This window comes from Rousettus aegyptiacus, unplaced genomic scaffold (assembly GCF_014176215.1).
Source record: "Rousettus aegyptiacus isolate mRouAeg1 unplaced genomic scaffold, mRouAeg1.p scaffold_m13_p_8, whole genome shotgun sequence".
Classification (NCBI taxonomy): Eukaryota; Metazoa; Chordata; class Mammalia; order Chiroptera; family Pteropodidae; genus Rousettus; species Rousettus aegyptiacus.
Window position 1 is genome coordinate 27494601 of NW_023416311.1, and position 21132 is coordinate 27515732.

The 21132-nt window shown below is 50.3% G+C and overlaps 1 protein-coding gene across 1 annotated transcript in view; it reads left to right on the forward strand.

Moving 5' to 3' along the window:
- Positions 1–21091, forward strand: part of LOC107511800 (NADPH--cytochrome P450 reductase) — a 58697-nt gene extending 37606 nt beyond the window's left edge. Inside the window, exons 3-16 of the mRNA XM_016146543.2 lie at positions 8587–8635; positions 12025–12153; positions 13669–13818; positions 14397–14521; positions 15183–15272; positions 15679–15777; positions 16869–16985; positions 17091–17209; positions 18956–19137; positions 19315–19464; positions 19828–20098; positions 20176–20321; positions 20402–20487; positions 20594–21091. Coding sequence (XP_016002029.1) covers positions 8587–8635; positions 12025–12153; positions 13669–13818; positions 14397–14521; positions 15183–15272; positions 15679–15777; positions 16869–16985; positions 17091–17209; positions 18956–19137; positions 19315–19464; positions 19828–20098; positions 20176–20321; positions 20402–20487; positions 20594–20738 — 1858 coding nt within the window. The 3' untranslated portion in view covers positions 20739–21091. The remainder of the gene's footprint in view (positions 1–8586; positions 8636–12024; positions 12154–13668; positions 13819–14396; positions 14522–15182; positions 15273–15678; positions 15778–16868; positions 16986–17090; positions 17210–18955; positions 19138–19314; positions 19465–19827; positions 20099–20175; positions 20322–20401; positions 20488–20593) is intronic.
- Positions 21092–21132: the final 41 nt, after the last annotated feature.

Consider the following 21132-nt stretch of genomic DNA (forward strand, 5'->3'; position numbering starts at 1 on the left):
GTGTTGCCCACAGTAGAGAAATCTGGTCCCGCTTGGGGGAGCCATCTTCCTGTGGTAGAGGCCTCAAAGTCAATGTTGGTCTTGTGCCAGCCAGCCTGCCCCACAGCTCTGTGGCCATCGTGTATCCAGTCTCAGTGCTCATCCCCTCTCTAACAGTCGGGGCCTGCTACCCTGGGGGTTGGAGAACTTGCTGCCACACACTGGGCTCTGGGGAGAGCCATTCAAAAGCAACTGTGCCATGTGTCACTATGGATAGGGGAAAGTCCCAGAAGAAATCAGTTCCACTGTGCAGAAAATTAAATTCTGAGTTGTAGTTTTCAGAAATCCTTCTGAGTGTTGCCTGGAACTGGAAACAAAATGAATCACATGGGACCATCTTGGCTCATCTCTGTCCAAGTGACTCAGTGCTTTTGTCCACCCTCCCTTTTGTCTTCACGCAGCAGGCTCCAGTCGACTTCTGAAGCCTGAACCGGAGAGACTCCTGCTCCCAATTTAGGAATGGTGGGGCCTAATTGGAACCTTTTGCGCTCCATTCTGGAGCCGTGTGGTCTCTGGGCTTGGAGCCTGGGCCAGCTGCAGCCTCTCACGATGGGCTGTTTGTACTTGGGTTCTTTGACGGGGCGCTCCTTAAGATGAAGCATCTCAGCTGCGAATGCGGTGACCACCTCACCAGGCAGTATCCCCAATGTGCAATGGGAGAGTGAGATGTGCTGGTTTCACAGCACCCTGTATGCTCTCAGGTGACATAGGCTCCCAGGTCTTAGGCTCTGTTGCCCACAGTTCTTTTGTGGGGAGGAAGACAGGAACCAGATCTAATTTAATATCATCCTGAGGCGCCCTGGCAGTAGATTCAATGCAGCTTCCTTTATGGAGAGAGGCCCTGCCATAGCAACCTACATAATTGCTTTCTAGTGTCTAGAAGAGCTTTATTCAGCCACCATGACTTCCTTTTATTTATTTATTTTTTTTCAAGTGGGAAAGGGGGAGGATATGGAGAGAAAGGGCTCTGATATAAACAGTTTCCAAGGAGACCCGAGTTGGGGTTGGGAAGGTTTTCTCCTTCCCTCGGTCCATACCGAAGGAGGAGGGGTGTGTGCCCAAACGCAGGGGATCACGGGAGGTTTCAGCCTGGAGCCCTGGTTCCTCCCTGCTGGAACTGCCAGATGTTGCAGTGTTCTCAGGCTCTTGGGGGCGGATGCACGGAGGGGCTCATCTGAGATTCCAAGAGGACTTTGGAGTATCTAGGAGCACTTTCAGAGATCACCGGCCCACCAGCACTGTGTAGAGGATGAACAGAACCCAGCTTCCTAGCTGCTGGCTCCCTGCCTGTTGCCAGGGGAGTGCTGTAACCTGCCTTCTTCCTTAAGTCCCAGAGTTGGGAGTGAGAAACCATGGGGTGCACGTACTCATCTCCTCGGGACGAGCCCGCCCGAAGAAGGTCAGTTCCAGACAGTGTCTCTGGCAGCAGACTGTGCCGATGCCCCTCGGGCTGGGGGACACCGGACACTTGTACTCAAAGTATGGATGGAACTTCTTTCTTGGCAGGGAAGCCCTGGAGGTATGAAGAGGGTGCTGTTGAGAGCTGACCAGCAGAGTTGAGGGCGTTCCCTGGGGGTCTTGGTTGGGCAGGGGCACTGCTGGCCCCTTCAGTCCTGGATTTGCAGGCTGCAAGTCATTGCCTCCAAAAGATAGGATTTGGACCGGAAATCAGGAAGGCCCCAGCCACCGACTCTGCCTATTTAAGAATCAGTTCCCAAGTGCAAATTTCAGTGTGAAGCTCTAGGTAGGGTAAAGCCAGTTGAGGGCACTCAGGTGTGGAGCCGTGCGGGCTGAGCAGCAGCACCTTGCAGTGGGGAGACAGGCTCTGCTGAGCCCCAGCAGGCCAGATGTAACTAGTAGGAACATCTGTAAACTGTATGTTGGGGCAGTGACTAGTTGCACAGGGTCTTCCTCAGTCCCCTTGGGTTTCCCTTTTCTCCTCCTGGACCTTGGTTTGCCCAGGAATTCTGGAAACCATCCCTGGAGTTGAATGGAAAGGGTGGGAATGTTCTTTCTTTCTCCAGGGATTGAAGTTAGCAAAGGGACCGGAACTGGGGCTGGGGACAGGCGGGGCTAGCCATCTTGCCAGCCTCTGACGTACCCAGCCAGGCCTACCTGGAGGGCTTCCCTCTCCACTCCCAGTGCCACCATCCTGGAATTCCTTCCCTGTGCAAGTATATCAGGAGGCCACTGAAGCCCTTTTCCCCATGCACCCCAGCCGGCAGGGCCAGAGCCACAATCTGCATCAGCTGTGCGGGCCTTATCCAGGAGCCCCTCGGCTGCTGATTCCATGGCTTTCTTTCTTGAGCCATTTTATCTCTGAGACTAGAGCTAAGCTCTTCTCAGAGGACTTTCCTGATTTCTCCAGCCATAGTGCCTGCTCCCTCTGAAGCTCTGTGGCCTCAGCTGTCCGATCCACCGTTTGGTCTTAGTGTGGGCTACCATGTGTTGCTGCGCCTCAGAAATCACAGTGTCCTAACAGCCTCGTTCTTTTAGAGAACACCCTCTTTATTTCTGCACGTTAACCAAGTTCCAGGTGCTGTGTAAGGCACTGGGAGAGGTGGCAGAGGCCAAGCTGCAGTGTTTTCAGTAAGAGGAATCTGAGGCCTGGAGAAGCCACAACTTGTCACAGTCCCGTTTGGTGGCAGAACCAGGATTTGAACCCAAGTCTCTGCTCTTGATATGTGGCCCCTCCCATCCCTCCATGATTCTCCTCAGGGCCTGTCCTTCCCCAACTTGGTGATTGACCCTTGGAAGGTAGAGGCTGCCTTGTTTAGTCTCATGCCCATGGTGCTAGTACAGTGGCCTCCCCACCCAAGCTGGCACATGTTACCTGTAGATGGACAGCAGCTTGGCACGCACTGGGCAGTGGGGATACCACTTGTCCCTTTCTTCAGCAAATCTTCAAATCCACCTTCTTTGAGATGTAGCTTCTATGGAAGCCTCTGCCCTTTTAGAAGAGATAGGAGTTGGCATTTTGGCTAATGTCAGGCCCTCTCAGGTAGGTAGGGGAACTCTACAGAGGCTTTCTTAGACCATCTTTGCCGACCCAGAGGACTCAGGACTGACCGCCCAAAAGCTAATAAAACATATGCTGAGTGCCAGGCATCGTGCTGGTTGCAAAGAGATACCTGATAGCCGCCCTCCCCCCACCCCTCGCCCTGAATAATTAAAGCCAGACCTCAAATTGAGCAACTAGAATGCATTAGTCAGGTGCCTGGATGAAAGTGTGACACATCAAAGATGGTGACAAATAATTTAACTGTTTGAGGAGCAGAGAAAGGTGTTTGATGAGGAAATTATACTTTCTGTCTCAAGGGTAGGCAGCAGTTTGTGGGAAAAAGTCAGAGGAAGGATGTTCTAGGCAAAGACAGCAGTGCGTCCAAAGGTACAGAGGAACCAAAAGAAATTATGAGTAGTCAGTGTGGCCCAGAGCGTTTGGAAGGTAGAGTTGAGGGAGATGGCACTGGGCCGTGGTGTGAGATATACTCCGAATTGGTGACCTCTGTTCTCTTATCTAGAATATCTTCTCTGATACAGGTATCTACCTGGGCTTTAGCTATTCTAATTATCCGCACTGGAGCCTTCAAAATCAGTCTGTATCCACATGCAACATTTAACATAAAAAGTAACTTTCATTTTTCTTTCATAAAAGCATTACATGTTCATTGCTGAAAAGAACGGTGGGGGAGTGGAGAATAGAGATTAGCAAAAAAGGGAGTGGGGGAGGACAACTCAACGTGTCAGCGTCCATCTTCCTCCTTTCCTTTTAAACAAAGTGGGATCATGTCATCCGTGTTATTTTGTGTCTTGCTTTTCCACTTAAATACACCAAGAACATCCTTCTCAGAGTGAGATAATGATCTGCTCGCTCCTGGATAATAGGGAACCGTATGCATCATGTGGCTGTAACCTGTGCAGTCTCGCTCCTAATTTTAGACATTTGAGTTGCCCCTCTTTTTAAACGATATATACATCTAATTATGAAAATTATAGAAACCATCTCACCCTATTTTCCAAGCCTCCGATATTCTCTCTCAAGAGGCTGGTATATTTCTCTCCGGGTCCTTTTTCTATGAATAATTAATAATACGCACTGTGCTTCGTAAGGTCACAGCTTCTTGTTGTCCTCCTGTCAGTCATATATTATACCCTGGGAGGGATCGAGTGTGAGGGAAGATGTGTTTATTACCTTGGTGGCACAACTGTAGCTTGTTTTTCATGTGGCTCTGCATCGTTATTCTCAGTTTCTACCAGAATGTCTATCAGAGCTTCCGCTGTGGTGCATCCATGCACAGCGATTGGCAGTGGCTGAGAAACTGAGAAAGAAGTGCTCCGTATAAATGAATAATCCAAAAACAACACTATCATTTTTTAGGTGTCAACCAAGTGCCTTTAGTTTGCTTTTATTTTTTAATTGAGGTAAAATTCATACCCATTAAAATCCACCATTTGAACTGTTTTAAAGTGTACAGTCTCGTGGCTTTTAGTATAGTCACAATGTTGTGCAACCGTCCTTACTACCTATTTCAAAACATGTTCATCACCCCAAAGAGAAATGGTGTCCCCATTAAGCAGTCACGCCCCATCCCCACTCATCTACCTGTCTCTGTGGATTTGCCTGTTCTGCACATTTCATGTAAATGGAAATTGCATTTAGTTTTCTATTTGCTTTTTTTTTCATAATATTCTTCAGGAACATTTGTCTAGATTGCTCACAGTTTTCTTAACCATCAGTTTAAATTTACTTTTTTTTCAATTGATATTCAATATTATTTTGTGTTAGTTTCAAGTGTTTAGCATAGTGGTTAGACATTTGTATAATTTACAAAGTGATGCCTCTAATTAGCCTGGTACCCACCTGGCATTATACATGGTTATACTATTATTGACTATATTTTCTGCTGTGCTTCACATCCCCTAAATTTATGTTTGATTTAGTTTTAGTAGGTAATATATTCTTATGACTCAGAATTCAAAAGGAACACAGTGGTAGAATTCACATCATTTTACACCTTGCTTCATCTAAGAATGAGTATTGGTGAGCATGCCTTGTTAGTGCAGACAGACATTTAGTATTCTCGTTTATGTTCTAGTTTAGGCTGCACATAAACCAGAGGGGTAGCAAAGGCATGCCTCTTGGTGGCCGGGCATGGGCAGAAGTTGGACTTGTGGGCAAGATGTCCAGAAACAAGACCCCTTTGGAGTGTGGATTGGAGCTGGGAGATGGAAGAGAATGGGAGCAGGCCTTAGGGTCTCCATTTGTGCTCTTGCCCTGGCCCCGCTCATGTTGGGATTTTGAGGTAAGGCGGAGTCAGGGGAAGGGCCTCTCCGGTTTCCTATGAGGAAAGGCCATTGCTGAGTGGGAAAGCCCGGGGAGATGCCCTCGACTCCCTCCCTCCTGCTCCTCGTGGGCCTGCTGCACTCATGCCTCCCAGACAGAGAAGAGAAGCTCGAGTGGCCGAGTTGGGCACCAGGCATTGCCTCCCATGGGGCCCCACATGCAGCATTATTTAACACCAAGGCCCTGAAAATAGCCTGCTATTTCATACTAAAATAGGTTAGTAGATCATAATAGTCTTGAACCTATTAACCTAGTGAAAAGCCCAGTGGGGACTTAAATGTGAAACTTCTGTCTTTATATTTACGAAATTACACGTCTAAGCAGCTTTGCAGAGGCATTCTTAAAAGAAAACTTCACTGACGTTTTTCTTCGGGCTCCAGGCCTCTAGCCCAGAGGGACATCACTTTTACGCAGTCGTGCTGAGTGTGTGTGTGCGCGTGTGTACACTCCACTCTTTAGTACACTTTCCCATGTGCAGGAGGATGTAAGGGGAAGAGCATAGACCTTGGAGTCAGGCTGGGGTTAGTCCTTGCCTGGCCACTTACTGGCCAGGGAACCAGGCAAAAGTGCTGTCATTGGGCTTCTGTCAACTCATCTGTAAGATGGGCATTCAGTTCCCCCTGTATTGGGGTGGAGATGGGCCTACTTTGTGGCAGGGGCTTTCTGGATGTGATCTCATGTTACCTTCCCAAGACCTTACATCTCCAACATGTCGCCCCAGATCCTGAAGTGCCTGGCCATCTCCAACTGCATCCTTGCTCCTTGGCCAGCCTTTCTGACCCCATGCGGACCCCTGGCTGACAGGCTGAAGGGAACTAGTCGGGGAACTCCTCCAGGGGAGAGGAAAGATGGAGGCTCTGCACCCTCCCCAAGGCTGGGCCCATCCCCCTCTGGTCCCATCCCACCCACCCCAGAAACAGCCTGCTTTGGGCCCCTTCATACCTTATCATGTCCCTTTCTGCCTGCTCTGATCCCATCCATGGCCCATCTATGTTTCATGAAAAACACAGCACCTTGATTGGACTTGTCCGAATTGGAAATTGGGATAATCTCGGCTGCTCTGTTAAAGGGTTGCTAAGTAAATAAATGGCACGAGGGTAGAGGCCCGCCTTCAGCTAACTTTTGAAAAACTGTGGAAATACTCAGCACCTGCCTACCACTCTGTGCCACCCCCTGCCACTCTGTGCCACAAGCTTCTGTGCGAGGATTTGGTGGCTACCCAGAGAGAGACCCTGCTGTTGGCTGAAGTCTGACGGGAGGTTGCCAGGTGAATGAGTGGCTAGAGCCAGTGACAGCCACCCGTTAAGGAGCCTGCCTTGTGCTAGCTGTTCTGCTAAGTCATTTATTTCTGTTTTCTTTGTTTGATTTTTGCAAAAACCTCTGAAGTGGAATTTGTTATCCCCATTTTCTAGTTGAAGAGCAATGAAATCCTGGTTCCAGTTCACTCAGCTGGAGACTGGAGGCAGGCGAGGAAGTCTGCCTGACTCCAGAGCCCCTGCCCGGCCTCCTGCACCTCACTGCCTCCCAAGCCTGCTTGAGAATCTTGGTGGTGGGAGAAAGTGGGTTTTGGAAGCAAATTGTAAAATTATAAACTTGTTACTGAAATATTGTATCTGTGGAAAGGTACATACGGATCGATGGTTCTCGCCGTGTTAACACCCAGACCAAAGGGCAGATCATTACTACCTCCCCAGGAGCTTCCCTGCTGTCCCTTGCCCACTGTCCTGACTCCTGTCCCCACACATTAATTCCGCCTGTTTGGGGACTTTGTATAATGAAGTCATGTATATGGACTCTTTTCTACCTGGCTGCTTTCACTCAGCGTCACATTTGTGAGCTCATTCACATTAGTATGTGTGGTGATCATCTTTTTCATTGCTGCAGGGGAGAATGCTCCCATGTATGAACACAACACAGTCTTCCGACGCGCGGGTACGGAAGCGCTGTGAGGCGATACTGTCGGCAGCCTTCTAAAGTAGATGTGCTGTATTGCCCTCCTCGCAACAGGCTGTGGGACTTCTAGTTCCTCCACGGCTTCGCGATATTGTCAGTCTTTAGTTTTAGCCATTCTAATGTGTGAATGATAGCTCTCACTGTGGTTTTAATTTCTATTTCTCTGGTAACTAATATTGTCAACCACCTTTCCATATGTTATTTGGCCATTTAGAGAGTCTCTTTAAGAAACTGCCTTTTTAAGTCTTTTGACAATTTTTCTGTTGGATTATGTATCTTTCTCTGATTTGTCGGGATTTCTTATACTCTAGACCCAAGTCCTTTGTCAGATGTTGTTGCAAATATCTTCTGTTTTTCCCACCTTGCTGCTTTAGGCCTGAAAGTCCCCAAAGAGGCTCACTTGGCTTCTTTCGTTGGCCCTGCAGGCCTGGGACAAGGAAAGAGAGAAGGAAAAGAACGAGAAATAGACAGGGAGAGGGGCAGGAGGCTGGCAGCTGAGAGACAGAGAGTGGATGGAGGATCCTGAGGCTGCGATGTGACCAGCAGCGGTGCTGCTCTCTGGAGGGGACGGGGCCCAGTTCAGGGCTCTAGAAAGTGCCAGGATGGCAGAGAAGGGAACAGTGAAATGTGGCTGAGAATGGGCGGGGGAAATCTCAGGGAAGTTGGTACGTGGGCTGGGCCTTGGGGTGAAGCAGAGGTCTGTGGGCGAAGAAGCGGATTGAAGATGTTCTGGGTGGAAATGATGGCTTGGCAGGATTCTGAGGGCCGTGATGGAGAGAGTGGCGTGTCTGGAGGGAAGAGTCAGGCAAAGCTGGGGACAGAGTCTGACTGAAGGTATTTGCATATCCCTATCCTCTGGGTCATAGGAGCCATTAAGGGTTTGAGAGTGGAGCAAGCAGTAGAATGATCAAACCCGTAGTTAGGAGACTCCAGGGCGCTCTGTGAGGCAGGGATTGGAGGTGAGACAAGGCCATGGGAACCATTGGCCAGGGTTCCTGAGCGATGGGGAAGTGAAGTCCTTGACTATTTTGTTCTCATTTATCTGGGGCGGGGTCCTGGCTCTGCCAGGAGTTGGTGTCTCCAGACGCTTCGAATTTACTGTTGGGGAATGGGGATGAGGCCTGGCAGCCCAGCGCTGGACCACAGGAAGTTGCTGATGTGGTCAGTGGGGAATGGCACAGGGTGGAACTGGAATGCTCCTCGATGCTGCTACATGCATCCCATGCCCATCAGACACTTTTGTTTTTCAGGGACTCATCTGTCAAAGACACCAGCTTCGTGGAAAAGATGAAGAAGACGGTGAGTTTTCACTATATCTGTACTCTTCCCAATGAGTCTTGGCCTGGTAGATGCTTGGGGGGTACACCAGAAGGTCAGCTGCACTGGACAGGAGGGGGCAGGCGGGAACCCAGGCCCGGCTCTCTTGTGTGTACATGCTCGTCTAACCAAAGCCCCAAAGTTGCTCTGCCGTTGCTGGGAGAGTTTACTTTGTTTTTGAAAGTTTACTTCTTGAAGAAACCAAACTATAAAAATAGACCGTCCCTCTAACTCAGGATGCCGTCCTGTTTCCTTTCTCCCAGTCCAGGCTCTGTCCACAAGCATATCTAAACCTCACAGAGCTGTGGTCACGGCACAACTGCATTTTTATCCCTGGTTGTTTTCGTTTATTTAAGTATTTAATTTTATGAAAAGGTACTACATTCACTTGGTGAAAATCCAGAATGTGAACTCTTCAGTGGAAAGCCTGTCTTCTGTCCCTGCCACTCAGCCCCAAGTGTTCTTAGGATTCTGTGAATCCTTCTAGAACTTCTTGGTCCCCGTACAAAAAACACAGATTCTTATTTTACACTTTTTTGAAATATAAAATGTGGACTATTGCATACAGTTATAGACTGTGCCTTTTTTTAAAACACCTTCCTCTTTCTTTATTATGGCCGTATAATGATTCCATTATGTAACCATAAGTACTGTATTTGTTTAAGCACTGCCCTGTTATTGGGGGGAATATTTCTAATCTTAAGCTCTTACAAACAATGCTGCTGTAACTGTGTCGATCATTTTGCACTTTTGCAAATAGAATTTTGCAAATAAATTTCCAGCAGTGGAATTATTGGATTAAAAGGTACATGCATTTGTAACTGTGATGAAAGCTGCCCAATTGCCCCCAATAGGGGTCACAGCAGGACACTCTCATTAGCAATGTGTGAGAAAACTTGTTCCTCACAGCCTTGCCAACGGTTTGTTACCAAAGTTTAGGGGGTTGCCAGTTATCTAGGTTAAAAAAGTGATATCTCTGTGTAGTTCTAATTTGCATTTTTCTTATGGATGAAGTTAAGCAGATTTTCATATGTTGGCATTTCTTTTTTCTTTTCTTTTTTTTTAATAGATTCTCTGTTCAAATGTTTTGCCCATTTACTGTTGGGATTGATCTTTCTCGAGGAACTCCTTAAAACTATTAAGGAGATTTACCTCTTGTCGGCAATATAAGTTAAAATATTTTTCCCAGTTAATTGTTTTGACTTGGCTTATGTGTGTTTGTTTTGCCATGTAAAAGTGACATAGTCCACTTCATTCTTCTTTCTATGACTTCTGGACTTTGCGTTGCTCACATGAAAGGCCTTCCTCACTCTGAGGAGATAAAAGAATTATTTCACGTTTTCTTCTAGTACTTTTATGGTTTCATTTTTCATATTTACAATTCAATGTATTGGGAATTTGTCCTGGCATAAGGTGTAAGGTATGATGGAGCCAGCGCTACTTTTTCATACGGCTGTCTGTAAGTTTCATATGATAGAGTCCATCTTTTTCCCACTCGTTTTTATCATATACATAATTCCCATGGGGTTTGGGGTGTATTTCCATATTTTCTTATTCCAGTACTTTGATCTTGCTGCCTGTTTATGTACAGTATCTTACTGTTTTAATTATTGAGGTTTTATACCTTGTTTTAATCTGGTCGTGCTAGGCACTGCCCCACCCCCTTCCCATCACGCCTGTTTTTCAGTTTTCCTGGCTATTATTTCATATGTATTTCCTTATTTTGGGTAACAGTTTTATCAAGATATAGTTCATATTCTGTACAATTCACCCATTTAAAATACACATGTTAGTGTTTTATACTATATTCACAGAATTATGCAAACCATCACCACAATCAATTTTAGAATATTTCATCATCCCCGAAAGAAGCCCATTAGCAGTCGCTCACCTCTCCCTAATTCCCCACCCTCAGCCCTAAACAACTGTTATCTACTTTATGTCTCTATAGAGTTGCCTATTCTGGATATAATATGTGGCCTTTTGTGTTGGCATCTTTCACTTAGCATAATGTCTTCAGCGTTCACACATGTATGTTGTAGTGTGTGTGGGCACTTTATTCTTTTTTATTGCCAAATAATGTTTCTATGGATGGAGTCTTTTATTTTTCTACAGGACTTTTAGGATCACTTTGTTGAGGAAAAAAGAGCTCTTAAACTTTTTATTAGAATCACGTTACATTTCTGTATTGAAATAAGAAGAAATAACATCTTGTATGTTGAGTTCTCTCCAAAATCAGAGTACCTTTCCATTTAGTTTAGTCCTTTATCACTCAGTAACTTCTCATGTATTTCTTATAAGGTTTATTTCTAGGAACTTTATATATTTTGATGCTACTGTAAACATTTAGCTACTATTTTACATCCTGTTAGGGTCCCTTAATCTGATATCATAAGTGTTTTCTCTTTTATTAAGTAGTTTTTGTAGTGATTAATTTAAAATATCTTCTTAAATGATTTGTAAATGATTTGTAGAAATTCAGGAAATACAAAAGGTACGAGAACACTTTAAACTCATTGTAATCCATACTTTTTATTTTGTGCTTTGTACCTGTGTCAGGGCTGGATCCAAAATTTAGAGACCACTCTAAGGGATTTGGGGCACTGGGTACCACTGCAGAGAAACCTCATGTCTACATAAAGGGACACAGAAGTGGCCTTCACCTCACTCCCACCTTCCAGATTTTGCAAAGAACATCCAGTTGGCTGGACCTAATATACTACATTGCTAGCTGCAGAGGAGTCTAGGGATAGAGTTGGGGTTTTTCAATAGCCTCTGTAGGCGGCACAGTAGGAGGGTGGGATGAAGAGCATGTGAGCCAACTCATTTGGTACCTTTCCTTACTGTCTAGATTTTTTTAGATGTGTATTACTTTTGCAGTCATCCAGAAAAACCTACTCATAATCTCCCATTTAGAGACTCTTGGTATAGTTCTTGCTAGTCTTTTTCTTTTGTGTATGCATGTGTATAAATAAAACATACACATATATATATGAGGGCGTGAGTATACAGAATTGGATTATACTATATATACTGTTTAGTCACCTTTTTTTTTTTAACTGAACACTGTTATATTTTTTATTCAGATGTCATTTAAAAATCTATTCCAAGTGTAATCTTGAGTAACTGCATGTATAAGATTAGCTGGATGGCTGGAGTCGGCTGGACGGCCTTTGCCCCCATCTACCATGGGAGCTGTGGCAGTGAGATGCTAGCCCCAGAAGGACTTAGAAAGGGCTTGAGGCAGGAAGGAAAGAGAGTGTCCTTGAGGGGCCCCGCCTGCCTGGCCTACCCCTGTAGTCACCTAGAATCTCTGGTGAAGCCTGTGGCTTTTGGCCCTTTTCTGACCCCGCGTTTCTGGCCTTCCCTAGGGCAGGAACATCATCGTGTTCTATGGCTCCCAGACGGGGACCGCTGAGGAGTTTGCCAACCGCTTGTCCAAGGACGCCCACCGCTACGGGATGCGGGGCATGTCAGCAGACCCCGAGGAGTATGTCTTGGTGAGCTCTCACCACGCCCCGGCCTTCCCTCCCACCCCTTCCAGAAGCATTAAGGAAGGTTTCCCCGGATCATGGTGTTTTTTAAAGGGCAGAGTTAGTCAAAGGGACAGACAGGAATAGATATCTCCTATCATTTGTACTAGCAGCCAGGTGGCTCCAGTTTTAAGGACATTAAGAACACCTGGCCCCGGTGTGAAGCGTGAGCTCCCAGCACTGCTCATGCTCAGCCTTCATGGGCTTCACTAATGCTGGGCAGGTGCTAGCAGAAGTGGATTGGATGTGGCCTTAAAAATGACTCAGGTCAAGAGAGAAACTATTTCCCATCTCTCCCCCACCCCCATCCAAACTGCAGCTGCAAGAGAGCTAGACTGAGGAGTGGAGGAATCTGGGCTCTAATCCCACTCTGCCCTGACTGCCCATGTGACCCTGGACCAGCCTCTGTCCCTGAGGGCCTTCCTTGCCTTCTCTACAGATGAAGGATGAGGGTGTTGGATGGGCCATCTCTGGGAACCCTTCCTCTGAACTTTGAAATGAGACCGTAAACTCCTGTGTCTGGGCCACAGCAGCAGCTGAGACAGGGCCTGAGGGAATAGTGAAACTTGAGGAGGGGTTCAGGAGAACGTGAGAATTGGGAAAGGCCAGCCATGCCCCCCTTTGGGGCTGCAGGATCCCTCCCCCTTCTTCTATTACTCCATTGGGCCACCACAGGACTATGCAGGACTCGGTCCACACCTCTGGCCCCAGCTGCACCCTCTCCCCAGCCTGCCTGTCTCTGAGGGTTGTGGGAGAGGCTCACCTTGCTAATTTGCCTCCTGGATTGGCTCCTTCATCCTGTTCTTCTCCTTGCGTGATTGCAGCTCTCTGGAGGGTCAGAAGAACTAATGGCAGCCAGGCCACCTGCCCCAGGTGGAAGCAGTGGACATGGAAGGGGCACCCAGGAGGGTAGGAAGCTGGCAGGGAATAGCTAGTCTTGGGAAGAAGCCCCCAGGAATGTGCCTTCCTGCTTCTCCACATGGGGTCATTGCCAGTCATTGCCTGTCTGTTCCTGCAGCTCCAACAACACAATGAATGTTCTCTCCCTAGAACCACACTCTCCTGGGCACCAGCTCCTTCCTGCATGTGCCACTCCATCTCCCAAACCAAACTGTCCCTCCACCTCCCTCATCCCCTGCCTTCTGTCCTGGGGACAGGCAGTACTACCTGTCTGTCTCCAGACATGAGTTTTGAGTTGGTGAACAGTTGGCTAGGAGTTAGTGAGAGCCTAGGCCCTATTGTGCTCCAGGGACCTTGTGGGACAATGAGATTCACCTGTGGTAGGCCAGGGCGGTTGCACAGGGAACCACATTCTGAGAGGCAGCTTGTAGAATAGAACTCTGTCAGTTTGTACCTGTCAGCATCCTTAAATGCACTCCCCTCCACTTGAACCCTGGACTTGTTTTCTGTACCCCATCTGACCTGACCTAGAGCAGGCCGAGTCATGGTTGCTGGGCCTGGGCCCTGCCCTCGTCTCTCTAGGCTGACCTTAGCCACCTGCCAGAGATAGAGAACTCGTTAACAGTGTTCTGCATGGCCACCTACGGCGAGGGGGACCCCACTGACAATGCTCAGGACTTCTATGACTGGCTCCAGGAGACAAACGTGGACCTCTCTGGAGTTAAGTATGCGGTGAGTTTCCCTATCTTTCTTCCAGTGACTCCCTTTGGGCTTCCAGGTCACAGTCTGCAGCGCCTCACCTGTGCCTCTGGACCCCTTTGTCCAAGAGGAAATTCTCCAGGTCTTAACTCATTCTGATCTGCCAGGGCTGAGGTGTCAGGACAGGGGGGTCTGGTAGGGAGCTCATGACAGGGAGCCATAGGGAAGGCTGCTTATGGGACAACCCCCTCTTCCACCCTGAGCCCCAGAACTAAGAGAGCTTCTCCTCCCATGTGCCCGGCCCCACTTTGCTCCATGGGGCATTTGTTGCTGGAGACTAAAGGCAAGAAAGGTGTGTGGCGGGACGACTGAGATTCAGCTGGGCAAGGAGAGCCAGGTGACGAGGGCGAATTGCCCCTGCTGGCCACCCAGGTTTGAGGCTTTTAAAGGCTGGTTGTAGATGGGACTCTGGGCTGTAAGGCACCAAACAAAACCACTTCCAGAAGCCAAACGTGGCCTACCTCACAGTGCTGCCTAGCGGCTTGACCAGCACTGCATGGAAAATCACCCCAACTGCAGGCTAGGCCTCAGACCCACTCCCATCTTGACAGGTTTTTGGCCTTGGGAATAAGACCTATGAGCACTTCAATGCCATGGGCAAGTATGTGGACAAGCGTCTGGAGCAGCTTGGTGCCCAGCGGATCTTTGAGCTGGGGTTGGGTGATGATGATGGCAAGTGAGTACCCTGCATGCTGGGCCCCCTCCCTGGAAAGTCCGCCCCAGCTGTCACTATCAGGAGCCCCTCAGGGTTAGGCGTGGCCTGAGGCACATGAGAGGAGTGCAAAACCATGGTGTCTGCTGAAATTCCATAACACAAGGGAAGGAAGTCACCCTACCCATTCCCCAGCCTCTTTTCTGTGAGCCTTCTTTGCTTTTCCCCATCCTCTTTATTTGCCCAACTCAAGTAAAGCCACCCATGGCTAGTGTAGACATTCTAGACACTTTCTGATACCTTGGGTTACATCACTGGGTAGGCATGCATGAAATGAGCCCTCAAGCTCTTGTGGGGTGCTCGGGAGAGGGTCCAAGCTAGCCTGGCAGCCCCAGCTGGTACCCAGGCAGTTGGGTAAGCTAGCCCATTGTAGCAGGGGTTCCCAACCCCTGGGCTGCAGACTGGCACTAGTCCATGGCCTTTAAGAACCGGGCCGCAGAGCAGGAGGTGAACAGTGGGCAAGCAAGCGAATCTTCATCTGTATTTGCAGCCGCTCCCCAGCGCGAGCATCACCACCTCAGCTCCACCTCAGATCATCAGGCATTTGATTCTCATAGAAGCACTGGTCCCTGGTGCCAAAAAGGTTGGGGACTGCTGCCAGGGTCTCATTGTATCCTCTCCCCAGCTTGGAGGAGGATTTTATCACATGGCGAGAGCAGTTCTGGCCAGCTGTCTGTGAGCACTTTGGGGTGGAAGCCACTGGAGAGGAGTCCAGGTGAGTGCGTGCCCACAGAGTGGGCTAGGGGCTGTGGGTGAGTGCCTTCTGAGGTGGGAGACCATGCCTGGCGGAATGGCACTGGTGGTGTGAGAGAGAGAGAAATGCTGGTGGAAACTCATTCAGATGCGGGAGGGTCCCAGGTCCCAGGCTAAAGCACTTGGGCTTTGCCTGAAGTGATGAGCTTTCCTTACCTTTTCATAGAACCACCTGGAAGCCTGCTGAACCCCAGGCTGCCCAACCCATCCCTCACCTCTTTGCAGGCTTCCTCCTGCCCTGTATGTCCTACCTGGACCCTCATGCACTGTCTCCTGACAGTTTCACTCCCTGACTTGGCTTCTCTCTTCTTGGGACTGACCTATTCCCCCACCAGCCCCTAGCCTCACCCTCAGTCTCCTCTTTCCAGCATTCGCCAGTATGAGCTTGTGGTCCACACAGACATTGACGTGGCCAACGTGTATGTGGGTGAGATGGGCCGCCTGAAGAGCTACAAGAACCAGAAACCGTGAGTGGAGAGCATGGTTGGGGGCCAGGCCCTGCGGTCCTTGGTGCACCTGTCTCAGGTGTCTGGGGACGACAAACAACTGGTAGTCCTGTGTATCCCCACAGACCCCATCCCTTGGGGCATCCTTATCTACCCTTGTCCAAGAGTGGGCATGGATGGGGTACCCATGTTTTCATCTCCACTTTACCGGAGCACTTGAGCTCTGGAGCAGAGAGATGAGAGGCTGCTCTGTGCTCAGGTCCCTCAGTACCCCTCCCTACCCAGAGGTCCTTCCATCCAGGGCACAGCCTTTGAAAGACTGGCACTTACTCGGTTTGTACTTAATTTGCTGACATTTTGGTCTGTAAATATCCTGAGATGGGGGATGGCATCTGTTTCTGGATCAGGACATAGCAAGTTCAGCTATGGGTCTAGGTTGAACTTTGGCAAAGGGCACACTTTCTAAAATTCTGCCTCAATATTTGTATTTTTTGTCTAAACACAGTGTTCCTTTCTTGGGCCCCTGTCCTGCCTTACCCCTGGGTGCTGCTCAAACTCCTGATGGAGCCACCTAGGAAAGTTCTTTTACCACCGGGATTCAAGACCAGCACCCCTGCTTTCATTAGTCCTGCTGGAGTCCTACTGTAGCAGGAAGCCCCAACATTTCAGTGACTTTACAGAGTAAAAGTTCATCTCCTATTTTTGTTGCTATCCAGGGCACGTGGGGTGAAGGAGTTCTGTTCCACACAGTCACTCGGGAACCAGGCTCCTTCTCTCTTGGGAGCCATCTTAAGGGCCTAGGCCTCCTTTGCAATCAGCTCACCAGTGGGTACAGAATATAGAGGGTCTCCCAGCTTTTTAGGGGCCAGCTTCAGTTTCCATATCTATAAATGGAAACACCGATAACACAGCTCTGCCCACTTTATGGGGTCATCAGAAGCACTGCCTAGGATTGGTCTGAGAGAACCCTTTATATAATTAGATTTTTCTGTGGCCCTTGGAGGCCAGTCTGAGGTTCCCTGTGTTCTGTGAAAACAGATTGGTCCCTTGGGGGCGGGGAGATTCACATCAAAGACCTAGCTAATCACTGAGCTGCTTTCCTCCCCACCCAGCCCCTTCGATGCCAAGAATCCATTCTTGGCTGTAGTCACCACCAACCGGAAGCTGAACCAGGGAACTGAGCGACACCTCATGCACCTGGAATTAGACATCTCAGATTCCAAAATCAGGTACCAGCTACTGCCACCCCCTCCCTAACACCTTCACTTAGGGCCTCCTAACCTGGGTGCAGAGACACCTTCCAGCCTCCTCTTGACCCTCACATCTCCCCCTAGGTATGAATCTGGTGACCATGTGGCTGTTTACCCGGCCAATGATTCTGCCCTTGTCAACCAGCTTGGCGAGATCCTGGGTGCTGACCTGGATGTCATCATGTCCCTGAACAATCTCGATGGTGAGTCCTGGAATCAAGGCCACCCTCCCTGAATACCTGGGCCTGAGGCAGTTGGCAGGAGTGGGCCCCTTGGCAAGGCACATAGGTTGAGCTGATTAGTCCTGAAGCCTTGGTGCCCAAAAGGACCCTTACATCCAAGACACCACAGTTATAGGTTCTGGAGCAAGCCTGGGAGGCAGGGGGCAAAAGTAGCTGAAGGGTCTGGCCCTCTGCCTTGGGGTTCCCTCCATCCTCTCACTGGCACAGTTTCTTGAGTGAGGGATAGGTACCTGGAGACAGAGCCAACTCCGGCTGCCTGCAGGGACTGCAGGCCAGGGTCCTGGTCCGCAGGCCTGGCTCCACCACGACTGACCACTGAGGGCCTGGGGCTGCTCTCTCTTCCTCCTCCAGGACCTGCATCTCCTCACCTGTGAATTCAGGGACCAGAGTCAGGAACCCTAACAGCCCTCTGGGCCAATTCAATGTACTTAAAGTGCAAGAGGCACTGAATCTGGTGCAGGGTTTTCCTAAGACCCCATGGGGCAGCTCAGCTCCACCTGGCATTGCCCCATTCTCTTGCTCTTGGTCACCCTAGCTTAGCTGCTCTATTTCACCAGCACCAGAGTGGCCCTTGGGAGAAACAGCAGGAAAGGGGGCTGATTGATACCAGAATTCATCATGCCAACAGTGGAGGCACAGTGAACGCGAACTTGGGGTTGTCTCTGTCATTCTGTGGAGCATGTCCCTTGTACCATCAGAGGCAGGACCTTGCTAGAGGAGGCTATGGTGTTCACTCTTCCCCCAGGAGAATCTGAACCTTGCCGGGGGCCCTTTACTACCAAAAGCTGCTCGGAAAGAAGTGCAGAGGCTCAGAACTCCCCAAGGCAGATGGATGTGCAGCTTTAGAAAAGATGTGTTCACACACCTTGCCCCGTAGTGTGAGGCCTGATCCCTGTTTTTGGGCTCGGCACAGAGGGCTCTGGGGGTGCTGGGAATGCCCTCTTTTCGATCTGGGTGCTGAATACACAAGGATGTTCAGTTCGTGAAAATTCATGAAGCTATATACATAGGCCATACTTATAGGTCATACTTCAGTAAAAACTTTAAACTCCTTCAAAAATAGACCCAAACCTCTAAATGCTGAGCCCATCTTGGGCCAGGCCCTCTCTCTGCAGAGGCTCATCTGTACACAGGCATAAACAGCTCCCACAGTCATGCCTCTAGAGGTGGAGCTCTTTGTCAGCTGCTCCCAGACTGGGTCCTGGACTGGGCCCTGCTCTGCGCCCTGCTCTAGCCTGACTGAGGGGAGGAGGTCAGTAAAGCCAGCCTGTTGACTGGTGCCAATAGAAGGTAGCAGCAGGGGCTGGTGATGGGGCCTATGCCCATGTCTGTACCTGGAGCATACAGGACACTGCATGTGTGTCCTGTGTGTAGCTCTCCAGGTGTCCAAGCATAAAAAGTGACCTGGAGATGGCCCTGCCATCATGACTGAAAGACCCAGTGTTTACATTTCACAGTCATGAGCCTGGGGCAGCTCTGGCTCCACAGCCCTCTCTGAGCTGCTCTCGGCAAGCAAAGGGTCCCTGCAGGGACTCAGATGCTCCTGGAGTGGGGACAGTGAACACTAGGCCTCTCCCAGCAAGGTCCCAGGACCAAGGAAACACCGCAGAGAGCTGGCCTTGCTCCTACAGAACAGCCTGCAGCTTCCCCCACCCCCATCCCATGGCACCCCACTTACCCCAGATCCTGCCTTCTCTTCCCCTGCAGAGGAATCCAACAAGAAGCACCCATTTCCCTGTCCCACCTCCTACCGCACCGCCCTCACTTACTACCTGGACATCACCAACCCACCACGTACCAACGTGCTCTACGAGCTGGCTCAGTATGCCTCGGAGCCCTCAGAGCAGGAACACCTGCGCAAGATGGCCTCCTCCTCAGCCGAGGGCAAGGTAAGCCTGCCACACTGCCCACTCAGATCACCATCACCTCGGCCCTGCGCTGCACCCATCCGCTACCCCCAGCCACTCCATCAGCTACTCTCCAAGTGGCTTGGGCCCAGCTTCAGCCAGGTCCACTGGGCCACTGCATCCTGACCCATGTTTCACCCTGCATTCCATCCTCCCCAGGAGCTGTACCTGCGCTGGGTGGTAGAAGCTCGGAGGCACATCCTGGCCATCCTGCAGGACTACCCGTCCCTACGGCCCCCCATCGACCACCTGTGTGAGCTGCTGCCTCGGCTGCAGGCCCGCTACTACTCCATCGCTTCATCCTCCAAGGTGGGGAGAGGTCTGGCCCACTTACCGAAAGCATAGCCATGGCTTTTCTGAGGTGCATGGGATCCCTGAGCACTGGCCCCAGCTCTGTCCCAAACATCTGTGGCAGTTCATTCAAGATTCCCCAGGCTGCATATCCAGTAGGCTGGGCTATAAGATTGCACACTGCTCATAGCCCCAGTGCCAAGAGCCAGTCAGGAAAGATGCTATTAAGGGACTTTTGAGGTTTGGAGACTACAAAGGGTATGGAGAGGCCCTGAGTAGGAACCCCGTGCTGAAGCAGCTCAGATGACAGTGAAGGGGACTAGCTAGGGCACCGCTAGGGCACAGCTGCTGAGCTCACTCCTGCCTCTGCCAAACCCCCAGGTCTACCCCAACTCTGTGCACATCTGTGCCGTAGCTGTGGAATATGAAACCAAGACTGGCCGCATCAACAAGGGTGTGGCCACCAGCTGGCTGCGGGCCAAGGAGCCCACCAGGGAAAATGGCCAACGGGCTCTGGTGCCCATGTTTGTTCGAAAGTCCCAGTTCCGCCTGCCCTTCAAGCCCATCACACCTGTCATCATGGTGGGTCCTGGCACTGGGGTTGCCCCCTTCATAGGCTTCATCCAGGAGCGAGCCTGGCTGCAGCAGCAGGGTAAGTTCATGGGCCCAAGCGAGGGGCAGGGATGGAATGGGGGGTTCCACACTCACCTCGGTTGATCCCTGCCACAGGCAAGGAGGTGGGGGAAACAGTGCTCTACTATGGCTGCCGCCGCTCTGACGAGGACTACCTGTACCGTGAGGAACTGGCCCAGTTCCACAAGGAGGGCTCCCTCACCCAGCTCAATGTTGCCATCTCCCGGGAGCAGCCCCAAAAGGTGAGGCCGGGCCAGGCTGCTGTGGCGGGGTGGAGAGCTGCCGGATTGGCCTCCTCACAGGCACCACTCTCTGCCCTCAGGTCTATGTCCAACACTTACTGAAGAGGGACAAGGAGCACCTGTGGAAGCTGATCCACGAGGAGGGTGCCCACATCTATGTCTGTGGGTAAGTGAGGGCAGAGGAGTGGGAGGGAGTGGGAGGGGTGAGGCCCCGCCTGCCCATGCCAGGGCCCCTTGCTCTGCTCTCAGTGCCACCTCTTTCCTCCCCCCAGGGATGCACGGAACATGGCGAGAGATGTGCAGAACACCTTCTACGACATCGTGGCTGAGCTGGGGTCCATGGAGCATGCCCAGGCTGTGGATTACATCAAGAAGCTGATGACTAAGGGCCGCTACTCCCAGGACGTGTGGAGCTAGGAGCTGCCCAGTCCTGCCCTCACACTCTACAGACTTGCTTCCCCTTGTAATCACGTTCCTCCCTCTTCTGCCAGTCTCCTGGGTGGGTTCTGCTAGGCCTTGTCACAGGAGGCAGGCTCAGTGACAAAGACTGCTCTGGGTCCGAGATGTGCCCTCCACAGCCCCCTGGTCACAGGGCAACATGGCCAAGAGTAACCGGGCCCACACTTTGTGAACATCTCAGGCCCCCAGTGGCTGTACAGAAGGGGCTTTTCTCTCAGCTGAGCCTGGCGCCTCCACATGATTTTCAATGAGTGAAAATAATTTTAAATAATCTCTGGCCCTTGGAATAAAGTTGTTTTCTGTATCAAAGACCCCAAAGAGACCAATAACTCAGGAGCCCCACAAACCCATG